This window comes from Anser brachyrhynchus (genome assembly GCF_964034855.1).
Source record: "Anser brachyrhynchus genome assembly, chromosome: 18".
In the NCBI taxonomy this organism is placed as follows: Eukaryota; Metazoa; Chordata; class Aves; order Anseriformes; family Anatidae; genus Anser; species Anser brachyrhynchus.
In genome coordinates this window covers 3,682,283-3,707,612 of record NC_137711.1, presented here as the reverse complement: position 1 = coordinate 3,707,612, position 25,330 = coordinate 3,682,283, and the positions used below count along the sequence as shown (strand labels likewise).

At 37.2% G+C, this 25,330-nt stretch overlaps 1 protein-coding gene across 5 annotated transcripts in view; it reads left to right on the top strand.

Annotated features, from left to right (window-relative positions):
• HELZ (helicase with zinc finger) overlaps nucleotides 1-25,330 on the top strand; it is an 83,234-nt gene that overhangs the window by 10,886 nt on the left and 47,018 nt on the right. For 4 of the 5 annotated variants that reach the window (XM_080561130.1, XM_080561131.1, XM_080561128.1 and 1 more), the window contains exons 2-11: nucleotides 5,712-5,939; nucleotides 7,740-7,776; nucleotides 11,071-11,195; nucleotides 14,043-14,099; nucleotides 14,739-14,787; nucleotides 15,216-15,291; nucleotides 18,292-18,490; nucleotides 19,569-19,676; nucleotides 19,993-20,290; nucleotides 22,072-22,339. In XM_080561130.1, coding sequence (XP_080417256.1) covers nucleotides 5,730-5,939; nucleotides 7,740-7,776; nucleotides 11,071-11,195; nucleotides 14,043-14,099; nucleotides 14,739-14,787; nucleotides 15,216-15,291; nucleotides 18,292-18,490; nucleotides 19,569-19,676; nucleotides 19,993-20,290; nucleotides 22,072-22,339 — 1,427 coding nt within the window. In that variant the 5' untranslated portion in view covers nucleotides 5,712-5,729. Of the gene's footprint in view, nucleotides 1-5,711; nucleotides 5,940-7,454; nucleotides 7,554-7,739; nucleotides 7,777-11,070; nucleotides 11,196-14,042; nucleotides 14,100-14,738; nucleotides 14,788-15,215; nucleotides 15,292-18,291; nucleotides 18,491-19,568; nucleotides 19,677-19,992; nucleotides 20,291-22,071; nucleotides 22,340-25,330 lie in introns of those variants that run through there. The other variant, XM_080561132.1, reaches the window with a different exon arrangement.

The window sequence follows — 25,330 nt, the reverse complement described above, 5'->3', positions numbered from 1 at the left end:
TATTTTTACGTAAGGAAAGTAAATACATAACTTTATTTTACCCTTCTGAAGGCAGTTGAGTGGTATTTCAGTATACTACAAAAACAATTACATAACGTTGTATAGAGGTACGGGCATGTCTTAAGCAGGGATCACTAGAGATGCCAGAGCAGCTATATAATGTGGTTTAGCAGTAGATAGGTTTAGTATTCCCTGCTTTATTATGTGGACTGACGCACGCAGTATGTTTGCTGAGTCTCAATAGATCAACTTCAGTGACCCATCTTTATTTAACTATAGAGTTGTCACAATCACAGGTAAGGTAGCCAGCATTTTTGCTGTGCAGTATACTTAATGTATTTTAGTTAATCCAGATTATACAATGAACCCAGATCTTTCCGTGCCTGTGTAAATTTAAGCATGTAGTCAGTCTTTTCCTGATAATTTTGCGGGAGAGGAGAAGACTTCAGTCACAGGCTTGTGTCCTTACCAGCTATATGACTTCTCAAATATTACTTCTTTGGATTACGGAAATAATTTGCACATTTTTGAGGCATTCATATGTGAATTGCTTTCATCTCAATTCTACCTGAAACAAATTTCAAAAAGTTGTGCAAAGTTTACTGCTTGTCTAAAATATTTGGAAACTCTGCTTTAGTGAAAGCTGGAAACTAATGGGTGGGTTCTTCAGCTAAACTAATGAATGCAGTTTTAGGGTTTTATAATTACAAGCAAGAAAAATAGGACTTTTCTTTTACTAGCGAACAATATTTTGGAACAGCACTCTGTCGGGGTAAATGGCAGCGCATGGCAAGAATTGTTGGGGTAACTGATCTCTTTATATCAATAAGAAACCGAATAGTAAATTTTCCTTTCTCTCAGTGGACCTAATAGCCTGGGTCTCCTGTTACATATTTTTCCTGAAGCTTGCAGCTTCTTTGAGACCCTTTGGACTTCTGTGAAATCCACGTTGGCCTTGAAGTTCAAAAGTTATTGGGAAAGGGCAGAGCAACTAGCCTCCAAAATAAATCTAGCAGACCTCTTGCTTCTTGAAAGCAGTTGCTGGGATACAGTGATAAAACAGCTGGCTCTTCTTTACGAATTACCTGAATGTATTATGCGTTCAAAACTTCCATCCAGTTTATGGGAAGGGCTGACAAATGACACGCTAGGAAGCAGCGTGGTCACCGTATGCATTTCCTGAGCTGAATTCCCACTCCGCTTTCTCGGAGCCTGTGTCAGCCTGACTGCAGCAGGCGATGGAGCAGGATGCCCTCCTTCTCTCCTGCACTGGGGTGCCAACAGGATTCCTTTGGCAGGGAATATCGGGGTGCTCGTTTCTCCCAGCAGAACTCTTTGAAGGTTTGGTGTTGCAATGGGAGGCAGGTGGAGAGGCTCTTGCCCCTCTGTGTTCCCCACGGCCGCGGGGCCCGTTCAGTGCGCGAGTCCCAGGATGCGGTGCTGGAAGCGGAATTCGGCTCCCTGTGAGCTCCCACCCCTCGTGCGGTGGGACTGCAAGTTGAACATCATCGCTTTAGCATAAATCTTTACAAGAGATGTTAATGTCTGGTTAAAATATGCAAATATTTACTGACTTGTCTACTGTTTGTCAGCTTGGCATGCGAGACCTTGGATCTGATCCTTCTGTCTTGGCAGACATTGGGAATTTTGCCAATAACATTAATAGGAACAGCATTGTGCCCTCTAATCTGTTTGTTTATGAAGTACAGCAGGAGTTATCTGGCTAGATGCTTTACAGTGAATTGAAAAAGCATCTGTTTGAATTTTTTTTTAGGAACTGGCACTCACTTTAACTTACCATTATCTTCGTGTACGGATCCTTTGGTTCCATCAGTTAACTGTGGGGTAAAAGTGCAGAGTCACGAGTTAAAATGCTCTGAAATACTAAAATCTTAATTCGTGATTTTCTCTTCTCCTACACTGATTTTTAGTTTGCGCTTGGACTAATCAGGCTGTGGAGTAATTCTTGAAAAGCATCCTGTGCCCCAAGCAGGCGCAGGGTTTGCTTAGCACTGACTGGCCGTGTGGATCATGCTGTTCACAGCTCGTCCTCTGAGCCGGCCCTTAGCCCTTCCCCGACCCCCTCTGCGTATTTGGAGGGGAAATGTGCAGTTTTACTTGGGGATTAGCGTTTAGTTACTCTGTCTGTATTTGTTTTCAAAATCTCATTGGAAAGAAGGAGAAATAGTCATTATGAATATTGCCCCCAAAAATCATTAGTAGGGGAAAAAATCCCTCTCAAATCTCAGCAAAAATAAAACAAACACCAGGGGTTGAGTTGTACCTGTTGGAATCAACCAGGTCTTCTAAATGATAGGGACAACAGATCCTTTGTGGAAGTTAAGCTGGACAGGACTTGGCCTTCAAAGAAATGTAGATCAGTCAGTTTCCTCCTGCTGAAGGAGTTTTTGGAAGGCACAAGGTATGAAGCCAGGGTTCGATCTCTGGATTAGCTCATGGGGAAGCATTGTGTCACCTCCCATATGGCTCTAGTCAACACGAGGCTGACAGGTGGAATTCGCAGGTGCTATGCTTAATGTTACTTAAATATCTTATTAAATGCCTAAATCAGGAGCCTTCCTTTAGGCAGTGGGACTGCTGTGAGATGATTCAAAACTGAGAAATGCTTTGAATCGATTGCTGATGATAATGGCGCTGTTGATAACACATTGTGGCTGTAATTCTAAGGTAGGTCCACCTGTCTGAGACGTGTAGCTTCAGATAGTGGGAATATGTATGCCTGTTTGCTGCTTCCACAAAATTCGGAAGACGCATTAAAATTTGCTATTAGAATAAATTATTACTCTAATTTGAATTGCAACTCTTTTGGCATGCAGTTCTCCAGCTGCTTTGAGAAAATGAATAATCCTGACATTTATTCTGCTACATGCTTAGTATTTTAATCTCAGTTTTACAGGCGGAAAAACTGAAGTGCATAAGTAATTAGCTCAGTTTTGCGAAGAGTTGGGAATACGGCACAGACCTTGTAACACTTCTGCTTTCAAATCTAATCTGCAATCATTTCTGCTCTTGGAGCGAGTATAGAAATTCCAGTTTTACATTTGAAATTTTAAAACAAGAAACACTTGTAGAATTCCAAATGATTTTTCCTTAATAAGTGTCTCCTTTCCTTGGATGTTAAAATGTTAAATGTTCTGAAATAATTTTAAGCATGGGTAGGTCAGGTACTATAACGGACTAGATTTTAAAATGGCATGTTTTTAATTCACATTCACACGATTTAAGTCTCAGTAACTATATTAGACACAGCCCAGGGGACACAAGCCAGGAGGATGGGTTTTCAGAGAGTCAGCGGGAAGAGGCGAGCGCCCCCAAGGAAAAGTTCAGAGCAGCCGGACTGGATCTGAAGTAGACGGTGCAAATACCCAATAAACGTGCGTGTTTGTGTCTGTATGGATATTTATGGAATCGAAATGAAATCTGAGAGCATGAATTTATCATTTCCGCTACGTTGTCTGCATACCATTTTTTTGTTATGATTAATTTTTTTTAAACAAGTTATGCTGCAGTGACTCCCTGCCTGTTATGTCCCATGCTCTGTGACTTCAGTGTCCCTGAAGTTTCCCTGAAGTTACTCTGAAATACTGATGGTGTGACTCAGTTTAGCGCGGTTATCCAAACAGCCTGGTCCCGACTGCTCTGAACTCCACTTAAGCAGCAACCTGTGGATCATGTTAAGGTCGGTTATGTCCCTTAAAGTGCCCTCTAAGTCTACAAATTGACCAAAGAGGTCGTGTGGCCTCTGCAGTACAGTAGGCTACTGCTGGGGGTGTAAAACCTGGTTTCTCCTTGAACTACTTCAATATTTGGTGAAACAGCCAGCATGGGACGATTGATAAATATCATGTTTTCCTTTTCTTAACATGGTGCCATGCTGGGGAAGAAGGGCTGGGTAGCGCAGCGTCCAAACGCCTGTTGGTTATGCTGGCCAGGTCCGTTAGGGTAGGATGTGTGTATAAATACTTCTGCTCGAATAAACACACAGAAGCTCTGCGGAGACTTCTGGTCAAAGGAATTTTGGTTCTATGTCAGCCGGGAAGTGAGGAAATCAAAAATACAGCAGAGTTCATGAAATCCTCTCTTTTCAGTCCCCTAGGAGGAAAACAAAGCCTGTGAGAAAAACGTCAATTAACTGTTGTGTTACTGGGAAGCAAACCCTAGATCTGTAAAATTCCGTGGCATCAAATTTTACTAAAATTTTTAGTCATATGTAGAAAGGATCCTTTCATAAACAGTATAACAATACCTAACATTTGCATAATTAAAAATATGTGCTCGTTTAAGTGATCCAACTGAATGCTTTTAATGTTAATATAATTACTTCATAAATGACTTTTCTCCCATGCACAGAAATGCAAAACCTACTTCATGCTTGTGTTCCTTCACCTTTGGGAAGATTTTTATAAATTTCTCATCAATGTAAATGTTGTAAAAGAGAACATGGTTTAAGTCAAAATAGTCTGCAGAGATCAGTGTTCCTTTGCATGTTTGTGTTGCGATGCTGAAAATCAAGTTTTAGGAATGGTGTCAAGCACATAGAACACTGCCATAGAATAAATTAAACTTCTTGTGTATGTTTCTACTGTATATTGGCTTAGTTATGTATCAATGAGAAAAGTGGGATAACGAAGAGTTTTTCTTGTATGGAACTTGTGTTTATTTGACTATCAGATTGACTTCTTAAAGTTACTTGATCTTAGATTGCTTAAAAATATACAAGTATGAAGTATAAAGGAAGTCTTTAGCAACGGACTTTTGAAGGGAGAGTTATTTTAGTTATTTTCAGTGACTGTAACAGTTGATGGATCATCATGAAGATTGATAGTATGCTGCTTCTTAGCAGACCACGTGGGAACTCTTGAATTTTCCTCTTTCAGATACCAGAACACATTTTTGTCAAGTCAGCTCTGAAGTCAAGTGTCCCTAGAGACAACAACATTTATTTAAACATATCAATGAAGGGATAAAGTAGACGGGGATCATAGAAAGGTTTTGCTTTTCTGCTGGTGGTTCAGGCTGTGGATAACCACTTGTCGCAGTTTATTGGTGGATGCTGTTGTCTTTCTTCTGTACAGATTTGTATCACAATTGCTTCACTCCCTCCTCATCCTCCCCAATATTAACTTTAAAATTATTCAAGAAATTCTGTTGGCAAGGGGCGCGAAGGTGGTGGCGTGGCAGGGGTGTCCACGTTTGCTCAGACACGAAAACGAAGCCCCCGACGGACGTTTGCTGTTGACCTCCTGTCTGTGCTCATCCATCCTGTGCCTCGGCTCGTCCTCGGTGTGGGAGAGCGATGCTGTGGGAGCGGAGGTGGCTGCCAGAGCAGGACTGCGGGCGCAGGGAAGGGGTGGATGAGGTGTTTCCAAAATAGCGGTCCTGTTCGCGGTGAAGACCCACCAGCAAAGCGCGTAAAGCTGTAAAACCACCGCTTCCTTTCCTATAGTCAGTCATGGGCTTAACTGTGGTCTTGAATTAGACTCAGAACTGAGAGCCAGGAGGGATGGAAGTATGAACACGGAGAAGAGAGTGGGAAGAGGTCAGGTAGAGGGGGATAGGGAGCGGAGGCGGCATACACCGGCGGGGATGTGCCGCAGCACCTTGAGGTGGGATCGGAAGTTGGTTGGCGACTTGTCCCTGCCATCATGCAGCTAACCAACGTTTTGTCATCCCCTCTGCCCCCACTCTAGGATTTCTGTCCCTGAGTCATGGCAGACAGAAGACCAGAGAAGTCATGTGAACAAGCATGTGAATCCCTTAAGCAGCAGGATTATGAAGTGGCAGTGAAGCATTGCACAGAGGCACTCCTTTCCCTCAGCCAGTACCCCCCAGCTCACCTCCCGGAGGCATGCCAGGCAGAAATCGACCGCATCAAAATCGAGACTCTTCTGTATAGAATTGCTTCCTTTTTACAACTTGTGAGTGTGACTCTTTCATAGTATCTAGCGAACTGGAAAGAACAATCGAGTATCTTGTGCCATCAAGACTTAAGTAAAATTCAGGATTTGCGTGTAGTTGGCATGTTCGTTTGCCACAGAATTCTTCTTGCTAAAACATGTTTGAGGATTCTGTCGTGTAGTTTTCTCCGATCTGTTTATTTTCAAGATTGGGACCTCTAAATAGTTTGGGTCTGAATCACAGTTCCCTAAAAGAATGGGGGAAAAAAAATAATATATATAAAAACACAACGAAAACCCAACACCCCTAAATGTATTCCAGGAAGGAAAAATAACTGGTTTTAGAGTATTACTTTATGTTCATATAATTATGCTGAATTACATACCAAATTACCTTATCTTTAAAGAGCATTAAATTCAGGTTACAACTCTAGATGCTCAAAAAAACATTAAGAAACACCAGAATTCAGGCAACCAGTTCATACTTAATTTAGCTGCCTTTGCATAGCCTAACAGCAGTCTTTTAATATTTGATCACATACTAGCTTTCCATTGCTAGGCTAGAGCATGTCTGGTGAAAGACGTAACTTTTAGTCTCTGGCAGGTTTTTAATAGAAATGTGAGAACTGTGAGCTTTGTAAAGATTTGTAAATTCAAGGCAAGAAGCATATCCCTGAATTGCAGGTGATCCCGTTAACCAAAAATATGACCTTCCTTGAACGCTCCAGAGTGCTACAGTTTCTTAAAGGAAAGGACCATAGAGTGATTAATATGATTTAACCTACATTTTTCGTTATCCTTCTGTTTTGAGAATGTTATTACAGATTTACAGGGGCTTTCTCTACCCTGAATCTTCACGTACTATGGGTATGAACAATTCCATCCCATCCCATATGGTAAAGTGTGGCCAAGTTGTAAGACCTTGCTGGGCAGCTTTAAATTAAGTCATGCCCATCTGATTAAGCAGCTTTTTAAAACTTTCTTTAAATAGATTGCTGAATTTGACTATTCTGTGTGCAAAACAAGAATCGGAAAACTTCTTAAATTAAAATGTGACTTATAGTATAGCTCCTCAGGGGGAAGAGATTCAGTAATAACTAAGGTGTTTTGTTAAATTGGAAGTTGTGTTACTACAGATTGACTTCTCAAAATTATTTACATAGGGTAATATACAGTTAGAGGCTTAACAGTATTAAATGCATTCCTGACCTGGATGCCTCTGAAAATGAAATGAGGCACCTCTCTGAATGTTCAACATAGTGAAATTTGTTGCAGTAAGCTGTTAGGGGCTTTGGAAAATTCTTGTAATCAAAACCTTTTCATTAAAGACTTGGATTACATAGATACTTAAAGATTTTTATTTTTTTCTTTAAAAATCTTAATTTTCCTTCTTTTTTTTTTTCACTAAAAGAAGTATTGTTTTAAATCACCACTGATAAGACAGTAAAATAAAGTACACCTTACAAATTCCAACAGTGTATTAGTGCAAGTTTAAAAAACAGTGTCTAGAAAGAAAATTTTTATATTTTTTCCTAGGTGTTGTGAGCCACCTACAAAATACATACATAAGCATATACCTTTGCACATTCATGTACCTCTTTTAGAATGTCCATTTGCTGAGAATTTGAGGAAAAGGTCAGTTTTCTAAGAATTCATTATATTATATTTGACATGTGACTGATGTTCTTTACATGTTCTACCCTGGAAAAAATCGAGGTAATGGGTTCTTAAAAGTTTTAAGAAACTTCTAGTTGAAGCATGTAGTTGTTTATGCTAACTGGAATAATGCTATTTTTAAACTTTTCGTGTTTTACCTTTCAGAAAAAGTATGGGCAAGCAGATGAAGACTGTAGGCATGGTATGCTTCTTTCTTTCTTTTATTCCTTAGTGTTATAAATTGCAGTCAGTTGTCTGAATTTTAAAATCTGGTGCCCAGATTTGTTAGTTTGCTAACAATGGATGTTTTGCTAGTTTAAAATTATGTATCTGTTTTATAATATTTTTTTCTACTTGATTTTTTTTAAGGAGATCTCACAATTTTGTAACTCATGTTCAAGTACCAGAACTAAAATACAGCTGCCTTTGGCATAAGGGTACTGTTTGGCTAATATCTGTTTTAGTGTACAGATATAGGGCAGGTTGGTAGTGTTTGGATTTTTATGGTGGGAAAGGCAGCTGCTTGTTCTATCTTCCTTCCTAGGGGCATTGGTTGATATTTAGGTTTGTATTTTAGGTGCTGATTTGGGGGGGAGGAGGAGAAGGAATGATGTGCTTACATTCATCCCTATTTGTTAAAGGTTCCAAATGTGTGGCAATGGCACGCTTAAGTTGTGTCTTCCATTTATGATGCCTTGTTTAATTGGGGTTAACCTTGCTAATATTTTGTAACTGATTTATAGTGAAAGTGACTCAATACTTAGTGAGGGCTCTGCTGAGTTTGGTAAACATTGGATCAGAATTTGGAAGATCAGATTTGGAAGGAAAAGCAGGGCAGATCCCACCTTTCAGTTTTTATTTCCTTAAGTATTGACAAATTTTAAAGGAAATTTCCCGAAGCCACAATTCTGTTGCATGGACGGTGTGATTACTCTTGTGACATTCCTGCACTAGCAATGAAAACCTTTACACTGTGGTGGTTTTTTGTTTTTAAGTGCATTCTTCTTCACTGATGCTCAAGTCATAGGCTGGGGAGTTTGTGGGGTTCTGCAGACTGCTTGTGAGGGTTCACAAAGCATAACTAGGAAAAGTAAATGTAATTTCAGTAGGTGTAGTTTTCCCCCTTAGAAAACGTTTAAACAAATTTTAAAGGGCTGAACATCGCTTAATCAATGCCATTCTTAAAATAGGTTTGTTGTCTTTAAGGCTGCTTCTTGTTCTAACTCTTGAAACGTGCCAAGGGTGCAATATCCTGACTAACCTCACAGTTGTCTTTTATGGTGGCAAATAAAAGTCACAGAGAGACGTATGGCAAGATGAATGGTGGTTAAAGGAGGTAGGAAGTGGGATTCTGTTTAATGAATAGTGTTCTCATTGATGAGATCTGATGGGTTTGTCATAAAGGTAGCTGACATTCATCCATGGAGCCTTTTTCTTCTCTTGGCATGTGTGTCAGAAGTCAGTATCTCAAAGGAACAGTAGCATTAACTGTATTTTTTCTTTCTCTCGCTGGATGCACGTAGAAGTGAGTAGAATAGGAACACCAGTCTCTACTTTTTTTAATTTGAAAAAAGTAGAGAAATTGGCTTTCAAATGTATATAAGCAACAAAGAATTGTTACCAGTGTGATGTTAATTTCCTTAATTCATCCCAGCATGTTCTGCACTTATTTTTTCCAGACCTAAAACTGAAGACATTTGTCAACTTCACACCATATTATTTCCTTATAAAAAGTGTGCTTGTGTATATATGTACTGATTAAATAAAAATTAACAATTTGTTTGGGGTTTCCTGTGTTGTGCTGTTATTGATTGTAGCCCAGTATTTGATGATTCAGAGTATCTGTATCATTTATGATCCTGAAAGTTCTTGGGTTTAGTTTTCTTTGAAATTTCCTTGGGAAGAAAGAACCTTAATATGGACTAACTGTATTTCCTTGATGCTCACATTTTTTTTTAAAGAGAATGTTTTTATTCAAGCTGCTGTTCCATCTTCTTACAAGCCTTGATGTGTTGCATTCCTGTGACTATTTTATTTTAACCTTGAACGATAAATATATTTTGGAATAAATTGAGAAATACATGTTCCTTAGTGCTTGCACTGTTGTAAGGAGTCATGATAACTTAGAATCTGTTAAATTATTCCACAAATCTCTAACAAAATAAATTAGTTCATGTGCTGTGACTTTTTATATGCAACTGCATGTTTTAGCTTGGTAATACTGGGTGGTTAATGCTACGAAATATCATAATTGGACATCTAGTCTTTGAGGTTAAAATAGCAAACTGCCTGACATGCTAAAGCTATTTCTGGTGCTGCTGCTTCTGATTTGGGAAGTAAGCTCTATTTTTGGAACTGTGGTCAGTATCATCAGAGTGGTGAATTCAGAGTAATCTTTGTGGCGCTTTGTAAACAGCATTTAGTTACCATTTCGTTTTGAAGGGATGTCTGGTTGTTTTTATGTAAATGCTTTTGTGTTTGTTCTGTTGTTTCATGAGATTTTTTTGTTAATGACACGAATGTCTGTTGAGTGAGGAGTTTTGATTTATTCTAAAATGTAATCCTGAAGTTGTGGTGATTGTAAGATTCCTGTTAGTACTAATAGAAGCTGCTTGCATCGAAGGTCTGCATGAGTAGCAGTGTAAACACAGATGTTGATGTTGCCTGCAATAACACTAATACATATTTTAATTCTGTAATTTTAAACAACTGTCCCAGACTCCTTTTCAACTCACGTGCGTAGCTTTACTAGCCTTTTAGTCGCTCAGAAAGGCACTGCTTTTTCTGGACAGTTAATATACATGATTAAGTGTTATGCCTCCTTGTCTGAAGCCCAACTGTATCATGAAATAAATCCTTTCACTATTGGAAGTGTCAATGAAAGTGTCTGTTTGGCTAGCTATCTGATCCAGTGCTAGAAAACATTAGGAAAGTTTTCTGTTACATGGAGCTTGTAAACTTCTGGACTCAGACAATCGTTCCTATATCCTGCACTTTACTGCATAAGTGAATAAAAGCCCTTTTAAAGTAACAGGAATTGACCACGAGGAGGTTAGCTATATTTGGAAACTACAGGGCATGCTTTTTGTGAGCATGAATGGATCTTCCTGAGCATGTTTGTGTTACTGAAAGGTTGTTGGTTGCTGTTTGGTTTTTTTGTACCCTTTCTGTGAAGAGGAGGTCCTTTGTGTCTGCGTCAGATATTTGAATTTATCCTTCCCGTATTTAATTTTTGTCTATTTTAGCATGTAAACCTTTCAACCTTTTTTTTTTGAGCTCATGTACAACGTTTCTTAGATGGTGTGAGACAAGTTCCAAGTTAATACTAGGCATGAGCTAGTAATACTTCCTTTCCATTCAAGCTGTGTCTTTCACAGAAGCCACGGACTTAACTCAAGTTTCAGACATTATTTTCATGTTAAAGGTGAAGGAAAACTGTAGGCTTTATTCAAGTGCATGCTGTGATGAAGCTAATACTTGCTGATTTGTGTTGCAGTGCTGGGAGAGGGGCTGGCCAAGGGAGATGGATCTTTCCGTGCAGTGCTCTGCTGCATGCATCTTAAAGGGAAGCTGCAAATTGTGTCTAATGTTCTTTCCAAATCACTGATGGGTGAATCACTGGTAAGTGTGTTTGCTGTAAGCTATGTAACTTAGAAAGCAGTTTTCTATTTCCTTTTTTGTTTTGGATGTATTTAATAGCAAACTTCTGAACATGAGTTTGACGGACAGGTTGCAACAAATGTTTTTTATTGAAAAGACAAAGATAAGTCTATGGGCATGCACATTTAATAAGGATACCGTTGTTGCATTGCCAGTGTTTTGGTTTGGTACAAATTTTTTAAAGTTTTTTTTGGTTGTTGGCTCTGAATCATGAAGAAATGCAAAATAATTTATGTATTTGGGCAATGTAATAAAGTAATGTAAACTTCAAACTGTTTTTTGTTTGGATTGCACCTGACACCATTTTGTGTGCACTTAATAAGTTTAGTCTTTGAAGCAGAAAGAATATTGATAGGACTATTAAATACGTAGCTCACAATAAGTTGTAAGAAAAATAAAAGCTTATCAGGGATAAAAACAAAGAAAACAAGAAAGTCTTGCATTTCAAGACAAGATGAAGGTTGGAGTTTAAAGCTTCTATTTTACCCTTGAACTGTCAAAGTTTTTAAAGGTGTTCTTAACCCCATACATGTAATTAACAGTTTTGACTCCTTTGTGACTACTCACTTGGGGAAAAGTAAGCACATATGTAAGTCTCCAAAGGACGATATCATATTAGTTTCTGTAATCTAGGTTAAATAATAAGCAGTTCTTCACCATGAACTGCTGGTGGTGCTAAATCCAGAAAAATGGTCATAGCACAGCCAAGAGCAGCTCCTGTCAGACTGAGGAATGTGGAAGTGACATCAGAAATTGTACGAGAGCCCATTACCTTGAAATGGGATGTTGGGAAGTAAAAGCAGGGAGAATGAGTTTGCTTTAGAGGTGTATCGATGCATAAGTGTTGCCTTGTAATTACACATTGCTAAGTGATTAAACATCATGTTCAGTATTATTTAAATGTAACTTGTAATTTTTTCTGTATGTTATAGGAGTTGCGTTGCTACTTTATTAGTTATACAGGGTCAATTTCCTGACAAGATACTTATGAGTTACCTTTTTTTCCTGAAAAAAGTATGAATTGAGCCAAAAGATACACGTACACACTGAATGATTGTGCAGTTCAGTAATTAGACATTCACCTAGGGAGGGACCTGAAATGAGCTGAAGTTATGTCTTGGTGCTTAAGTTAAACAGTGGGGTGATTCTGAGGGAGCTTTCTGTTTGTCTGTCCAGAATACATCCTGAATTTTCTTCTTCTCTTTCTCCATCCCCTGCCGTTAGTTATTTTTATGTAAATAAAAGATTTTCCTCTGCCTAGCTGCCGTTTTCTAATGGGAAAAAAGTTTCATTGAAAAATTGCTGGCAAGATCAAAGGAAACTTGCTTTCAGGAAAAAAAAAAAAAAGTAAAATAGCCAAAAGCTCCTTATCGTAGGAAACGAACGGTGTTGTACAGGCTTGTTTTGAGCTATTGTTGTGTAAAGAAAGGTGTCTTCGTATGTAATTCCAGGGTTTTTTCCCAAAGCAGAACTTAAGAAGTTTTTACAACCTTCAGGTCATTAGACGCTGTTTTCAGTGGGAATATTAAAATCAGAAACTAACTTACTTCTGTCAGTGTGTGAGAGGAGAAATGAAATGAAGTTTTGGAATGAATTTACTGAAGAGCTGGAATCCATCCAGTTTCCTCCCCAGTGACTTAAGAGAATGATTCTTGGTAACTTTTTTTATGCATTAATACATTTAAGCTCAGCACGTTCAGTTTGCAACCTTTCTGCTGAAGAAGTGAAAAATCTCTGTGGAAAAAAAACCTGGGTGTGTGAATTTTTGAGTGTATAAATTTTCAGTAATTTCTGCTGCTCAGTAGCACCACAATCAAAACGTGGAAAAATATAGCACATGCAGTGTGACTTGATTAAAGTCCTGCAAGAGTTTTTGAAATAAAAATACAGATCTAGGTTCCTTTTTTCAAAGTTTTGCCTTATGTGAGTGTGAAATTGTTGCACACTAGCTATCTACTTCAGCTAAATTGAATTTTGAAAGAACTTAATTCAGATGTAGCTTGGGTCTGCAGTTATTTTTCATTACATGGCTTATCTTTGCTTTTTAGTAAAAGCTCTGAAAACGACGTAGTCTACATCAGAGCAGAAAGAGTTATGAAACAGTAGAAATCAGTAATCTGTGAAATACATCCTTAAGAAGAAATGAATCCATTGCTGCAACAGCAGTGACAGTTCATTTTATCGATTCCTTCAGAGATGAAGTGTTTCAGTAACCGCAGCACATGGCTGATGTATAGTGCTTTTTGTCAGTAGCTTATAAAGTGCTGTGTAAAGGCAGGCAGTATTACTATCAACGTTTTGCAGATGGGAAACCAAGGCATGGAGATTTGAAGTGACTTGCCTAAGGTCACCCAGCAGGCTGGCAGCTAAGAGCATAGATCTAGAGCATAGAGTCCCTGTCCATCGGGCTATCGTGCCTCCAGGGCCACCTCACATGTAGAGTATTGCTCTGGAGGATAGCATTTAATAAGTATTGTGGCTATTAATACTTGTTTTGGGTGGCAGACAAACTTGTAAGAGTTTTTTTTTCCAAGTTGTTCCACATATGCTTGTCCTATATTGATATTCGCTGCAAATCTGGCGCTGTGTTTGGCCCGGGTAAAATTTACCTTTTCACTGTAATGTTTGCTCAGTGTTATGTAGTAGTACGTCATTTAAAATTGTGTACTGTAAGTCAAATTCATGTTTCCTTGTTGCCCTTCTCCTTGGTGGTGGTGGTAGAAATGAACTTTCTTGCTGTTGTTTAATGTACGTGAAAGTTTGAGGTTGATAAATTAATATTCTTTCTTGTTCCCCTTCTCCCCCTAGAACGGGATGGTAACTAAAGATCTGACACGACTGAAAACACTTCTTGCAGAAACAGAGGTAATAATGAGCACTTTACTGGAAAATAATGAGTAGTAGCAGATGCAGCTGAAAAGTTTGTTTTGATGTGTCCTGGGAGATGGGGGCTCACTGTGAACATACTGGTTCAGATCTGTAGTTTCCACTGGTGTCTTGGTCTTTATCACCTATCTTTTCAGCAGCCTTTCATCCCAGTTTTGCATGATATATGAGAAAATAGTGAAACGTGCTGATAGGCTGAAGTAGCGTGTAGAAAGAGTTCAAAGCATTTAAATTATATTATTTAGTTATTGTCTTTTTCTCATTGATTTGGGTTTTACTTTTAATGTAAATTGAAAGATGAAAGACATCTCAGTACCGCTTAAACTTCTGACCTTTTAAATTTTGATTGCAGTCCATGTTAAAATGATCACAGAGTGGAACCCTCTAAAATTTTCTTTTAAAGATGAGTGGACTCAGTGTTCCTGTCAGAATCTTTTTATCAATGGTAGCAATTTAGTAGTTAGGAAATATTTTTGTAACTAGAAGTGATGTCAGACTTCTGAATGTTTTTTTATTGATTGTTCTGAAACACATTTTTAAAAGCAAAGAAGCCAAAGTAGTTCTTATTGATGAAATTGTTTTGTGTTTCTTTACAATTGTTTTTTTTAATAATTGTAGGCAGCTGGTAAAGTACCATCAGGATATCATGTAGAAGATTTAGAAGAAGGTATGTAAATCATTTCTATAGTTACTTCATTTTGCGGTGAGAAGACTTGAAGATTCTGCTGAATGTTTAGCACTAGATAGCAGTCAAAAAGGAGAAAACAGGCCTGACTTGATGAACTCTGGGGACTGAGGTTGAATTTGTTGTCATTGGTTGAATTTGAAGGCAAAAGTTTCCATTTATTGGTCAAAGCATTGTAACAGAGCTTGCTCCATTCTGCAAGTTGTTTAAAACTTGCCTTCATACCCTTTAAAACTTTGTTCTAAATGAATTTGTTAGGGAGTAGAAATTATTATTTTTTTTTGGATGATTTTTTTGCTTGTGAATACAATTTGGTTGATGTTTAAAGACATGGTTCCCTGGACAGTTACCATCAGACTCGTAAATACTTGGCCATTAGACAATTAACCTGACTTTTGACTACCCCGCAGGGTCCCGGGATGGCTGGCAGTTCCGCCCTCCACCCAGAGGAGTCACAAGCAGTGAAGAATATACACTATGTAAAAGGTAAACTGAATGCTTTATACCAACATTCTCTAAGGCATCATAACACTTCCTCTTTTATTAAGCTGCTAACAGAATGATTAGGAAGTTAAGAACGTGAAGGTACTTGTTAGAACAGGAGTTGATTAATTCACAGGTTTTTGGATGGGTCAGTAGATGCAGAGGCACCTCGTTTTTTCTGTAAAATGAAATCACTAGCTCTGTTGTCATAAGAGTAGTTTGAGCAACATTTTTCTAGTGACAGGGCAGCATCTGTCTTTTTCCCCTCCCTTTTCTAATTTGTATAATTTCAGAGATGTGACAAGTTCACTTCTGCAGACAGCATTGTTAGCGGGCTGAAGCACAGTGAGGTGTACTTTGACAGCAGATAGGGTGCGTGCCTTTGGATAAGTGGGCTTTGCTGTTAGATGAGGTTTATCTTCAGATAAAATAATGTTTGCAGTTTCCCTCTGGATCTCATTATGTCCATTTTGCCTAAATTCATATACACAGAGGTGAATTGCCTTGCTGAAAGTCCAAGTGCTTGTGCTTATATTGAAGTTTCTTCTCCTTGTCTCTTTCAGTCCACTAGTCAAATTTTCCCGTGGTTTATATTGATAACACAGTATTACATATGTAGTTAGAATTAATAAATATGGTGAAAAACAATTATTGTGCACTTCATTCTGCCATATCTGTAACTTATACATTATTATCAACATAGGTAGAAATCGGACTTGCTTTTTAGTTGATACAACTGAATCTGCTGAAATTGGCTGTGATTTTCTAGAGCTGCTAAATCCTGCCAACTGTTGACTCTTAGCAGATCTTATGCATAAATGACATTTAAAAAAAAATAATAATTAATGATGACTGTCTGAGCAGCATCCATACCATGTTTCTAACCTCTGCTCTGAAAGATTTTTCCACGAAAGCTGTAGTTAGCTTTACTGGTTACCTTCTTATGCACGCTATTAATGTTTACAGTGAGAAGGATGTGCTTTTACTCAGCAAATCCATATGAACAGCGGCATTCCAACCATGGATAAAATATTTTAGCTTCCTTGTAAGGGGGTGGTTACAAGTACTGAATATGGATTTTTGAAGTTGTGGTTTATTTTTCCCCTGTGTGCCATAAAGCAGTAGGAGTACATCATATTTATTCTGGATAATGAAGTTACGGAATTGCAGCTGTACTAGCTAAGAAACTAAGCATTTAGGGGAAAACAAATTGTCTATTAACACTGAAAATTTGGAAAACTTGCATAATGATGACAATTTTTTAAGGTAATATGCTTTCTTATTAAATAATGAAAAGGAAAACACTTTAAAGTCTGCTGGATAGCTAATAAGAACAGGTCAACAATTTATTTTATGCTTGTGCTCCATTTACTTTGGGGCATGAAAATCATAATTGTACTTCAGCATTTTAATACATCAGTGCAGTGCTGAATTTGAAAATGTGCAATTCAACGTTGAAACTGACTACCAAGAAAAATATTTTAATTTAAAAGATATTAAGCAACATAGCTTGAGAACACCTCTAGTAATAACATAGTATATATCATGCTTATTTTATTTGCCATTTGGGCACTTAAACCTTTAAATAGTTATACCATTCCTTTAAGAAATGTGTATGCTAAATCAAATTACAATCAGTGATGCGAGTGTGTCCTGGATATCCAAGTACTTTTGCTGCAAGGTTTTCATGTCATAGTCAGGTATTACTTGTTTTTGTCAGATAGGTCAAAGTCACGTTCTAATTCACATTATATTTTACATTACATAATATGTTTACTGCGGAAAGGTTATTCAGTCACTGATGTTCAGCTAGTTCTTTGATGTGGGGTGCTCACTTCTGTATTCATTTAGTCTTGGAGTCTTGGTGCATCCTTTTTCTTTCGCAGTAACTCATCAGTGTAGGACGAGGTTCTTAATATAAATATATACGTTGGTATCTATGTGAAATTCAAATACAGTTATGTTTACAGACTTCCTATCAAATCAATATCTTGACAGAGATCAGCATTCCTGACTTTATTTATGATAAATGTGATGCTTACATTAACACACGAACCAAAACCCCACTGGCCTGGTCTGTATCTCCAATGCTTTCTGAGTACCTTTACATAAAACAAAGCAAAAACACAGAAGAAAACAAACAAAAAACATTTTATATTTTGTTTTGCAATGTTTTTTAAGGGCTTCACTTTTGAAGAATGATGAAAGTGCAGATGCTGCCTTGTGTTTTTTAAATTTCATACAACATTTAATTGTAAAAAGTAGTTCATAAGTTATACAGACATTTAAGTAATAGTTGGCCCACATTTGCAATAAATTCTGAGAACTAGAATGCTTAAATTGCGCATAGACATTAGGAATATTGTTAATTTTGATGCAACAGCATGTGTTATTACATGAAAAATGGACTTCTTTAACAAATCCATAACCTCTGTAAGGAGTAGATCCTTTTAGACTCATGCACTCTTTACCAAGAGGATTAAACCTTTTCCTTGAGAGATCATTTCTGTGTAGGTGTATTTAATAGAAAAGACCACGTGATGTCACTGTTGCTCTGGGAAAAACTGCTGAATGAGCACTTAACAGCTAATAGCATTAACTATTGGAGGCAATTATGCTATATCTTCCCTTATTACACCATTTTATTCATGTTAATACAGTGCCTAACAATTTCAGGGATGGTCCGTGATCTCATCATGTTAATTGCTGTACAAACACTTGATTCTTCTTCTTTGAAGCTGGAAATTTCGTGAGAAGACTTGTGTTTCAAAGAAATTTGATATACTTTACTTAGAAGTAAGAGAGGCTGCCGCCTCTCTTACAAAAGGCTGTGTACATTTATATATTTCCAAATTAGTTCCCATGGACTAGAACTGCCTTTAGTTCAGAGAGCGACTTTAAGAATGTCCTTCTGGCTTTAAAAGTAAAATTTTGATAAATTTCATTTTTTAATTGGAGACCAAAACATTCAAGGCATAATCGTTTTTCCTATTTTATATGTAGATTTTTAGAGCAAGGGATCTGCAGGTACGGTGCACAGTGTACTTCAGCACATTCCCAGGAAGAGCTAACAGAATGGCAAAAACGATATGCTTCCCGCTTGATCAGATTAAAACAGCAGAAGGAAAACAAACAGTGTTCGGGCAGTTATATGGAAACCTTGATTGAGAAATGGATGAATTCGTTATCTCCTGAGAAAGTGGTAAGAAAATATACTACTTCCCTATGTGCTCATATTTAAAACTAACAGATGAGCCTGTTTTTGGCCCTTACTATCAGAGCTGGTCGAATTACTCATTACCAAGAAATTGTCAAACCAATTTGCTCCCCTTAGCATCCTGCCCTTTGTCTTCTTGCAAAGATACCAGAGACTTGGTCTGATTTCTGCAAATGTACTCATTCTTTTCAGGAATTCAAGGAAGAGTTTGTGAATTACAGCTTGTGGGTTAATCAGCGTTCATTTTGCGTATGTATTATTCCCAGTGCAGGATGAGTCAGCCAAGTCTCATGGTATTGTTTCTGTTCTTTGACTGGATAGCAAAACTTTTTAAACTGGAGAACAATAAATGGTGAAGCTTTCATGACTTACTGGACAATACTGTTTGTGCATGGCTCCTTTTTCGTTGCCTGTAGCTGCTGGCACTTTTGTGAAGAACAGCCAATCCCCAATGTTCAAAAAAGTTTGAATCCTGAAGAGCGAGGGGTATGGATATGATCAAACTCAGCAGCTGTTGGGAATTCCAAAGAATGTTTTTGCAACATTCGACCAGCTCTACTTACCACTGACCCTAAGGAGTTTTCGGTCCATCTATTGTTGATTAAAGTCTGGGAAGAGTGGACTTTCTGCAAAATGGATTAATGAGTAGAAAGCTTCATTATAGTTTCCTGGTGTCTCTAGAATTCTCATTGATGTCATTGAGATCTGGGGTCTTCTGGAAATACAGTCATTGGGCCTCATTGTATCAGATCCTTCTTTCCAAATTAAATCATGTTCTACTTTAAACATCTACAACTAAGTTGGATTTTGAAAATTAAGTCCTGTGGTTAATTGCCCATAAATGGTTGTACTCTTTCCTTACATGGTATGATCTAGTGGATTTGTCTTGCTTATCTCTGAAGTAGCACGTTTTATTTAATTCGTACACAGGACTTGCATCAATCCTGCACAGTCTGGGAGGCCATTCTTTTCACTTTTTGTTCAAAAATACCTTTTCCTAAATGCTTTTATTTTGGTATTGTCTGTTGAAATTTAATATGATCTTCTTTTTCTTTTAATCTAGCTTAGTGAAAGTATAGAAGGAGTGAGAGTAGAACATAATCCTGAGCTATCAGTAACTGTTACCACCAAAAAGTCTCATCAGACGTGGACATTTGCTCTCACTTGTAAGGTAGGATAACTTATCTTTTAACATTGAGTCGATAATAAAAATTAGAATGCGGTCCATAGGCTTTTGTGATTAAAATTTCAATTGCATAATACTTCTTTTGAAAACAAAGCAATTCCCTAGCACCATTCCTTCTCCAGCAGCCCTGGTGATTATGTATTGAGTGCCCTGATTTCTGGAAAGCAGGCAGTTCTTGTACCTGTTTTATCAAGTTGAGAATTCTTATAAGCTCTTATTGTCTGATTGCAAATGAACGTATTCCTGAAATAATTTTGGTTTTCCAACATGCTTCATTTCAACCCTTGCATTTTTTTTATAGCCTGCAAGAATGCTGTATCGAGTGGCATTGCTTTATGATGCCCATCGTCCACATTTCAGTATCGTTGCAATATCTGCTGGAGACAGCACTACCCAGGTATCACAAGAAGTTCCAGAAAACTGTCAGGAATGGATAGGAGGAAAGATGGTCCAGAATGGAATAGATCATTATATATACAAAGTCAGTATAGCCTTTAACACAGAAATCTTTGGAACTTTTCGCCAAACTGTTGTGTTTGATTTTGGATTAGAACCAGTCCTCATGCAACGAGTAATGATTGATGCTGCTTCAACTGAAGGTAATGTATGAAAAAAATTTTTTTCAATAATAGAAACTTTTAATACAATCTCTTTTTTCATGTTGCTGGGCAGATCAGCATCTGTATTAACAGCTGTTGAACATCTATTACTATATGCTTTGTTCATCCTCACAGTTAGGAATATTAGGCAGTGGACAGAAGCTTCAGAATGTGCAAATTGGCTTGGGCTCAGGGGAGTTAGCTGCCTTATGACTGTTACACCATGTATCAGGATTAATCTTGTCAAAATGCTAGGAATTTCTAGTTCAGTATGTGTCTGAAGGGCAGCACAGGAAGTTAAAGTATGTTTATGTTTTTATATGCATTCTTGGATTGATGAAAATGTTAAGCATGTAGAAGGTCAGTAGAAAGATGAAGCATTTCTGTGGTAATTCATTGTTAATTAAAGACTATCTGAGAGGTGTCTTTTTTTTTTTTTCTTGTGATGTCTGACTGGAGTTGTCAAAGGCAAGAGGCAAAGTTTAGGCTTGTAAATCAACTTGCTGTAACACCAATTTTAAAAATGCAAAGAAAATGTAACTTCTTTGTGTGTATTCAGGTTAAAAAAAACCAACACGTTACTTTGTAAGTATTGTATTGTTTATGAAATTGAGCTGTGCCTCTCATGAAGTAACTTCTTTGTCAACTCCTGAAATAACTGTTATCAGAAAGATGTCAACGAATTGAAAGATGGTGAAGAAGTACAGAAAAGAAGGAAGCAATTTGACATACGGCAAACGATTAAGGGAGCTAAATATAAGTCACTATGTCACTTGGCAACAGGCAAGAAAGTGGGATAGAGTATGGTAATTTTCTATGAAGATTTCAGAAAGAAAAACACCAAAGGAACAGAATTCTAGCACTAGGATGTAAGCAGGAAGAAGGAAAAAGTGAAAGGAGGAAAAAGATAAAGCAACAGATTTTTATTCCAGGCATTTATTTACATATAAGAGGTTAATGTTTCCAACACTAATTAAAAGAAACTGAATAGCAAATGCCAAACTCATGAACTGACGTGACATGGTATAACGTTGGTGTCACAGTGTTTTTGTTGTGTTAGTGGATGTATTTTGGGTGGCTGTAGACAATGTTTGGTCTTCTGTTTCTTGTTTAACCTACAAGGTCCCTGAAATGAGTGTGTACTGAAAAAATAATTTCCTAACTTAAGTTTTCTAACCTAATATCATGTTAGGTTATATTTCCAAAGTTGTTCCTAGCAAACTAATTTTACACATATAATACAACTATCTGCAGAATGCACATGTGGTACTATCGATTTTTTATTTTTGAAGGCTTTCAAAACGCTGCAAATGCAAAGATTTCTTGCTGCCTATTTCATTGACTTGTTTTTGTTACCTTCTAAATTTCATATTACATTTTGTAAAGTTCTTCATTACCTTATATTTTTGAAAAGAGATGATGTTGCAGTTAGGGTTTACAAGCACATTGTGATGGCAAATCCTTCAAAGTTGCTTGCAACTTTCTATTAAATAAAAGTGCTTTCCTTGTTTATCTGTATGCTTTCTATTTACTAGCTATAGAATATTTTATTTTCTGGTTATTTATTTTCTCTATTTTGTTTGAGAGCCTGCTTGTTCTCTGTGTACACCTGAAAAGTAGGGGTGGTAAGTTTAGCAATGAATTTACTAAAACTGTTGTAGGCAAAGGAGAGACTTATACACAGTTCATTCTCTCTAATGGGATTATTTTTAGTAGTGTGTGTTTTTAAAACAGAGAGAGCTTGAACTGACTTCCTTTCCCTGTTACGTCTCTATATCCAGATCTTGAATACTTGATGCATGCACGGCAACAGCTACTAACCACAGCTAAGCGTTGGGATTCTACTTCTAAGACTATTGTAGAATTTGAGCCTAATGAAACTACTGAATTGGAGAAGAGCCTTCTTACCAGATACCAAATCCCTCTCTCTGCTGACCAGCTATTTACACAATCTGTCCTGGACAAATCATTGACCAAGACCAACTATCAGTCACGGTTGCATGACCTCCTTTATATTGAGGAAATAGCACAGTATAAGGAAGTTAGCAAGTAAGTAATACATTTACAAAATTATATCTTAGATATTTGTTACTGTCCTATTGAAATGATGATGATAATGACGATTTTTTTGATTAAACTTACATGGTAAGTTAAAATATTAAGTTTTCTTGTTTCTTAGAGATAAAGTTGAATATGAGTGTGAAAATAGAAACTTTAGATGAAGGAGACTAGCAGTTAATGAGTATAATTTAATGATGCTCACTTAAAGCAAGTTTACATATCAGTCTGCTTACAGCTGGAGTCACTGAACAGCTGTTGCACAATGTTTTGCTGGTACCTGTACAATAATTTTTGCTTGTAGGTTTTTTGGCTCTCTATGAAAAAGAAATGCATCAATTTTTTTATTCCTTGGTAAAATCACTTATAGCAAAATAATATATAAAATCTTTGTGTGCAAGTCTTCAGGGAGGTTTCTTACTTTTTTCCTTTTTAAAATTCTTTTTAGGAAAAAAAGGTTGAATTGTGTTTGGCTCAAACTCTGGTCTTACGGTGAGGTGGCAGCTAACGTTTTATTCTCTAAACAAGCTGAAAGCTAGCTTATGAATAAAAGTTCCTAGTAAAAGGCATATAGTATACATTTCTTGTTTGTGTAATACAGCCATTAGCAGTTGTATTTCTAATGTTAAGGTAGAAAAATGGTTCCATTTCTTTTTTGTATCTCAAATGAAGCGCAGTACATTTGAACTCTTCTTCTTTGTATCTTTCATCTCTGCTGTGTTCTGCTTTTGAGCTGGAATCTAACATAGAGAGGAATAATGCTTGAAGATTCCTCAGCATGCAGAAATGTTCTCCATCATACATATTTATAATCACTTTTCTAAGGCTTTTTAAAACAAAAGTGGGTTTAAAGTAAACATTATGAAACATGATACAAAAGTAGACAGTATTTTTACTGAGCGAATTTTCACATAAAGTATTACGCTTCTGTTCCTCGTAGGAAAGCACACAGCAGCATGCCTGTAGAAATGAAAGAATGAGGAGTGCATTCTGTGTAATGCTTCCCTTTTGGTGCACTGCTAAGTTTTTGCTGCTCTTTTTCAATTGGTAGATTAGTAAAAGCAAGTTTTAATAATGTTCTTGAAATCTTCTGTTTTGATACTGCTGATGACAGAAATATTCTTTTGATCTTGTAGCTGACCCACTTTATTACAGCAAGGCTCGAACTAACACACTTTTCTGATCCTCTGTGGCTGAGATCACACACATGCTATTCTCTCGTGAGGTGCCAGGGTTACAAGCCTAGAAGAGGGCCCAGAAATACAAATGCAAGTGGGTTGTAATACCTCTGAAGTGGTGTCATGAGTCAAAATGTTGATGAGCTGCTACTCTCTAATGGGTTTGTGTATGCATCTCATAAAAACAGTGGAGCTGTCAACACGGTCTCTTCTGGCAGGACTGGAATAACATGAGTGTCTGCAGTTCACATTGGAGTGGATTGTTGTGTTTTAACAGTGCTGCTAATGACTTCTTGGTTTCTGGGATAACATTGTTTCAGACTTCAGGTCATCACCTGTGTGGACATTAGTGAGCGTGTGATAATATGTAGCAATATAGAGCTCCTTCCACGCTTTCTGCTACCAGACTTGCAGAACAGATTTATCTTAAAGGCTGTACAGTCTTAAAATACTGGCTTTAATGGAAAATAAATTTGTTTTTATCATTACTATGTCTTATAGTTTATCAATGCATAGGTAAATGTCATACTGCACACCTTGTCTGAATTCTGCGGATATAAATGTAAAATGAAATATGTTCGATTTACTGTTAAGAAAACGTTATATGGGGCTTTGTTCAAAATGGCTTTACTTGCCATTTAGGAATTTATTGTCTGCATTGCCACTGGATGGATTCATGATATATCAAATATTTCTTAGATTTAATTTTGCAGTGCTTGGAGGAAACAAATTTCTCCCAATAAAAATAAAACCTCCTCAGTATAAAGGCTATTGGTTTTGTATAAACCTCACTGAAAACTTTTTTTTTAATGAGCCTTTAGAGCAAAGATGAGGAATGGGTGGAAGAAGCAAATGTTGACTTTAAAATAAAATCCTTAGACGATTTTGTAGTTTAACAGCTTGCCAGAAGGTGTCAGCTTACTCACTGGAAATTGTTTGATAATCTGTAAACTTTTTATCTCCTTTAGCACAATAGAATCAGTTTAGTCATTTATAAAGACAATAATTTGTCTCAGCATGGCAGTACTACTCCAGCAGGTTTCTACAAATCAGAATTTGAGAATGAGCTGGTACATTTTTAGCAGCCTGGGGATTCAGTTTTAGGAAGTTTTTACGAGTTTTTATAAAATAAATTCACAACGGCACATGATTGTATCTTAGTAACAATGCAGAGCTCTTGTTTATTCTGTGAAATCTAATCTATACAGTATGGTAACAATTATCTGAATGTGATTTGAGCTGTTTTAGGTGTTGCTCATTTGCTGATAAGTGCTTCAGAATATTCTAGCACATTAATACACAGAAGTTTTTTTGTTTGTTTTTAGCACATGTAGAAATCGGAAGGATTACACTTAATTCTCACAAGTTCCTATAAGCGCATGCTTTTGAGTGACTGCTCTAACTGTAGCTCATGGAGCAACCTTTGCAGTTACTGTTGAACAGAAGGAATTCATGTTCAGTAGGATGACATCTGTTGCTTTTTCGGGGTGGAGGAATGTGAAATGTGCATCTGACTTAATTGCTTGTATTATGTACAGAAGCAACTATTTCCACAAGGGGGCAAACTTGCAGTTTTTTTTTCTTCTGGAAGACTTATGATTTGGCAAATATGGCAAAATATATTCAATGTTTAAATTCCAAGAGAGATGAAATGTTGGATTTCATTGTTACGGGCTTATGGTCCCTGATAGTACAGGTCTTAAACTATAACCATGAGTTCATTAGTTTAAAATATGAGTTTTAAGATGAACAGATCAAATAAAACAGGGTGAGTATCATAAGAAAACTATTTTTTTCCAAGAAA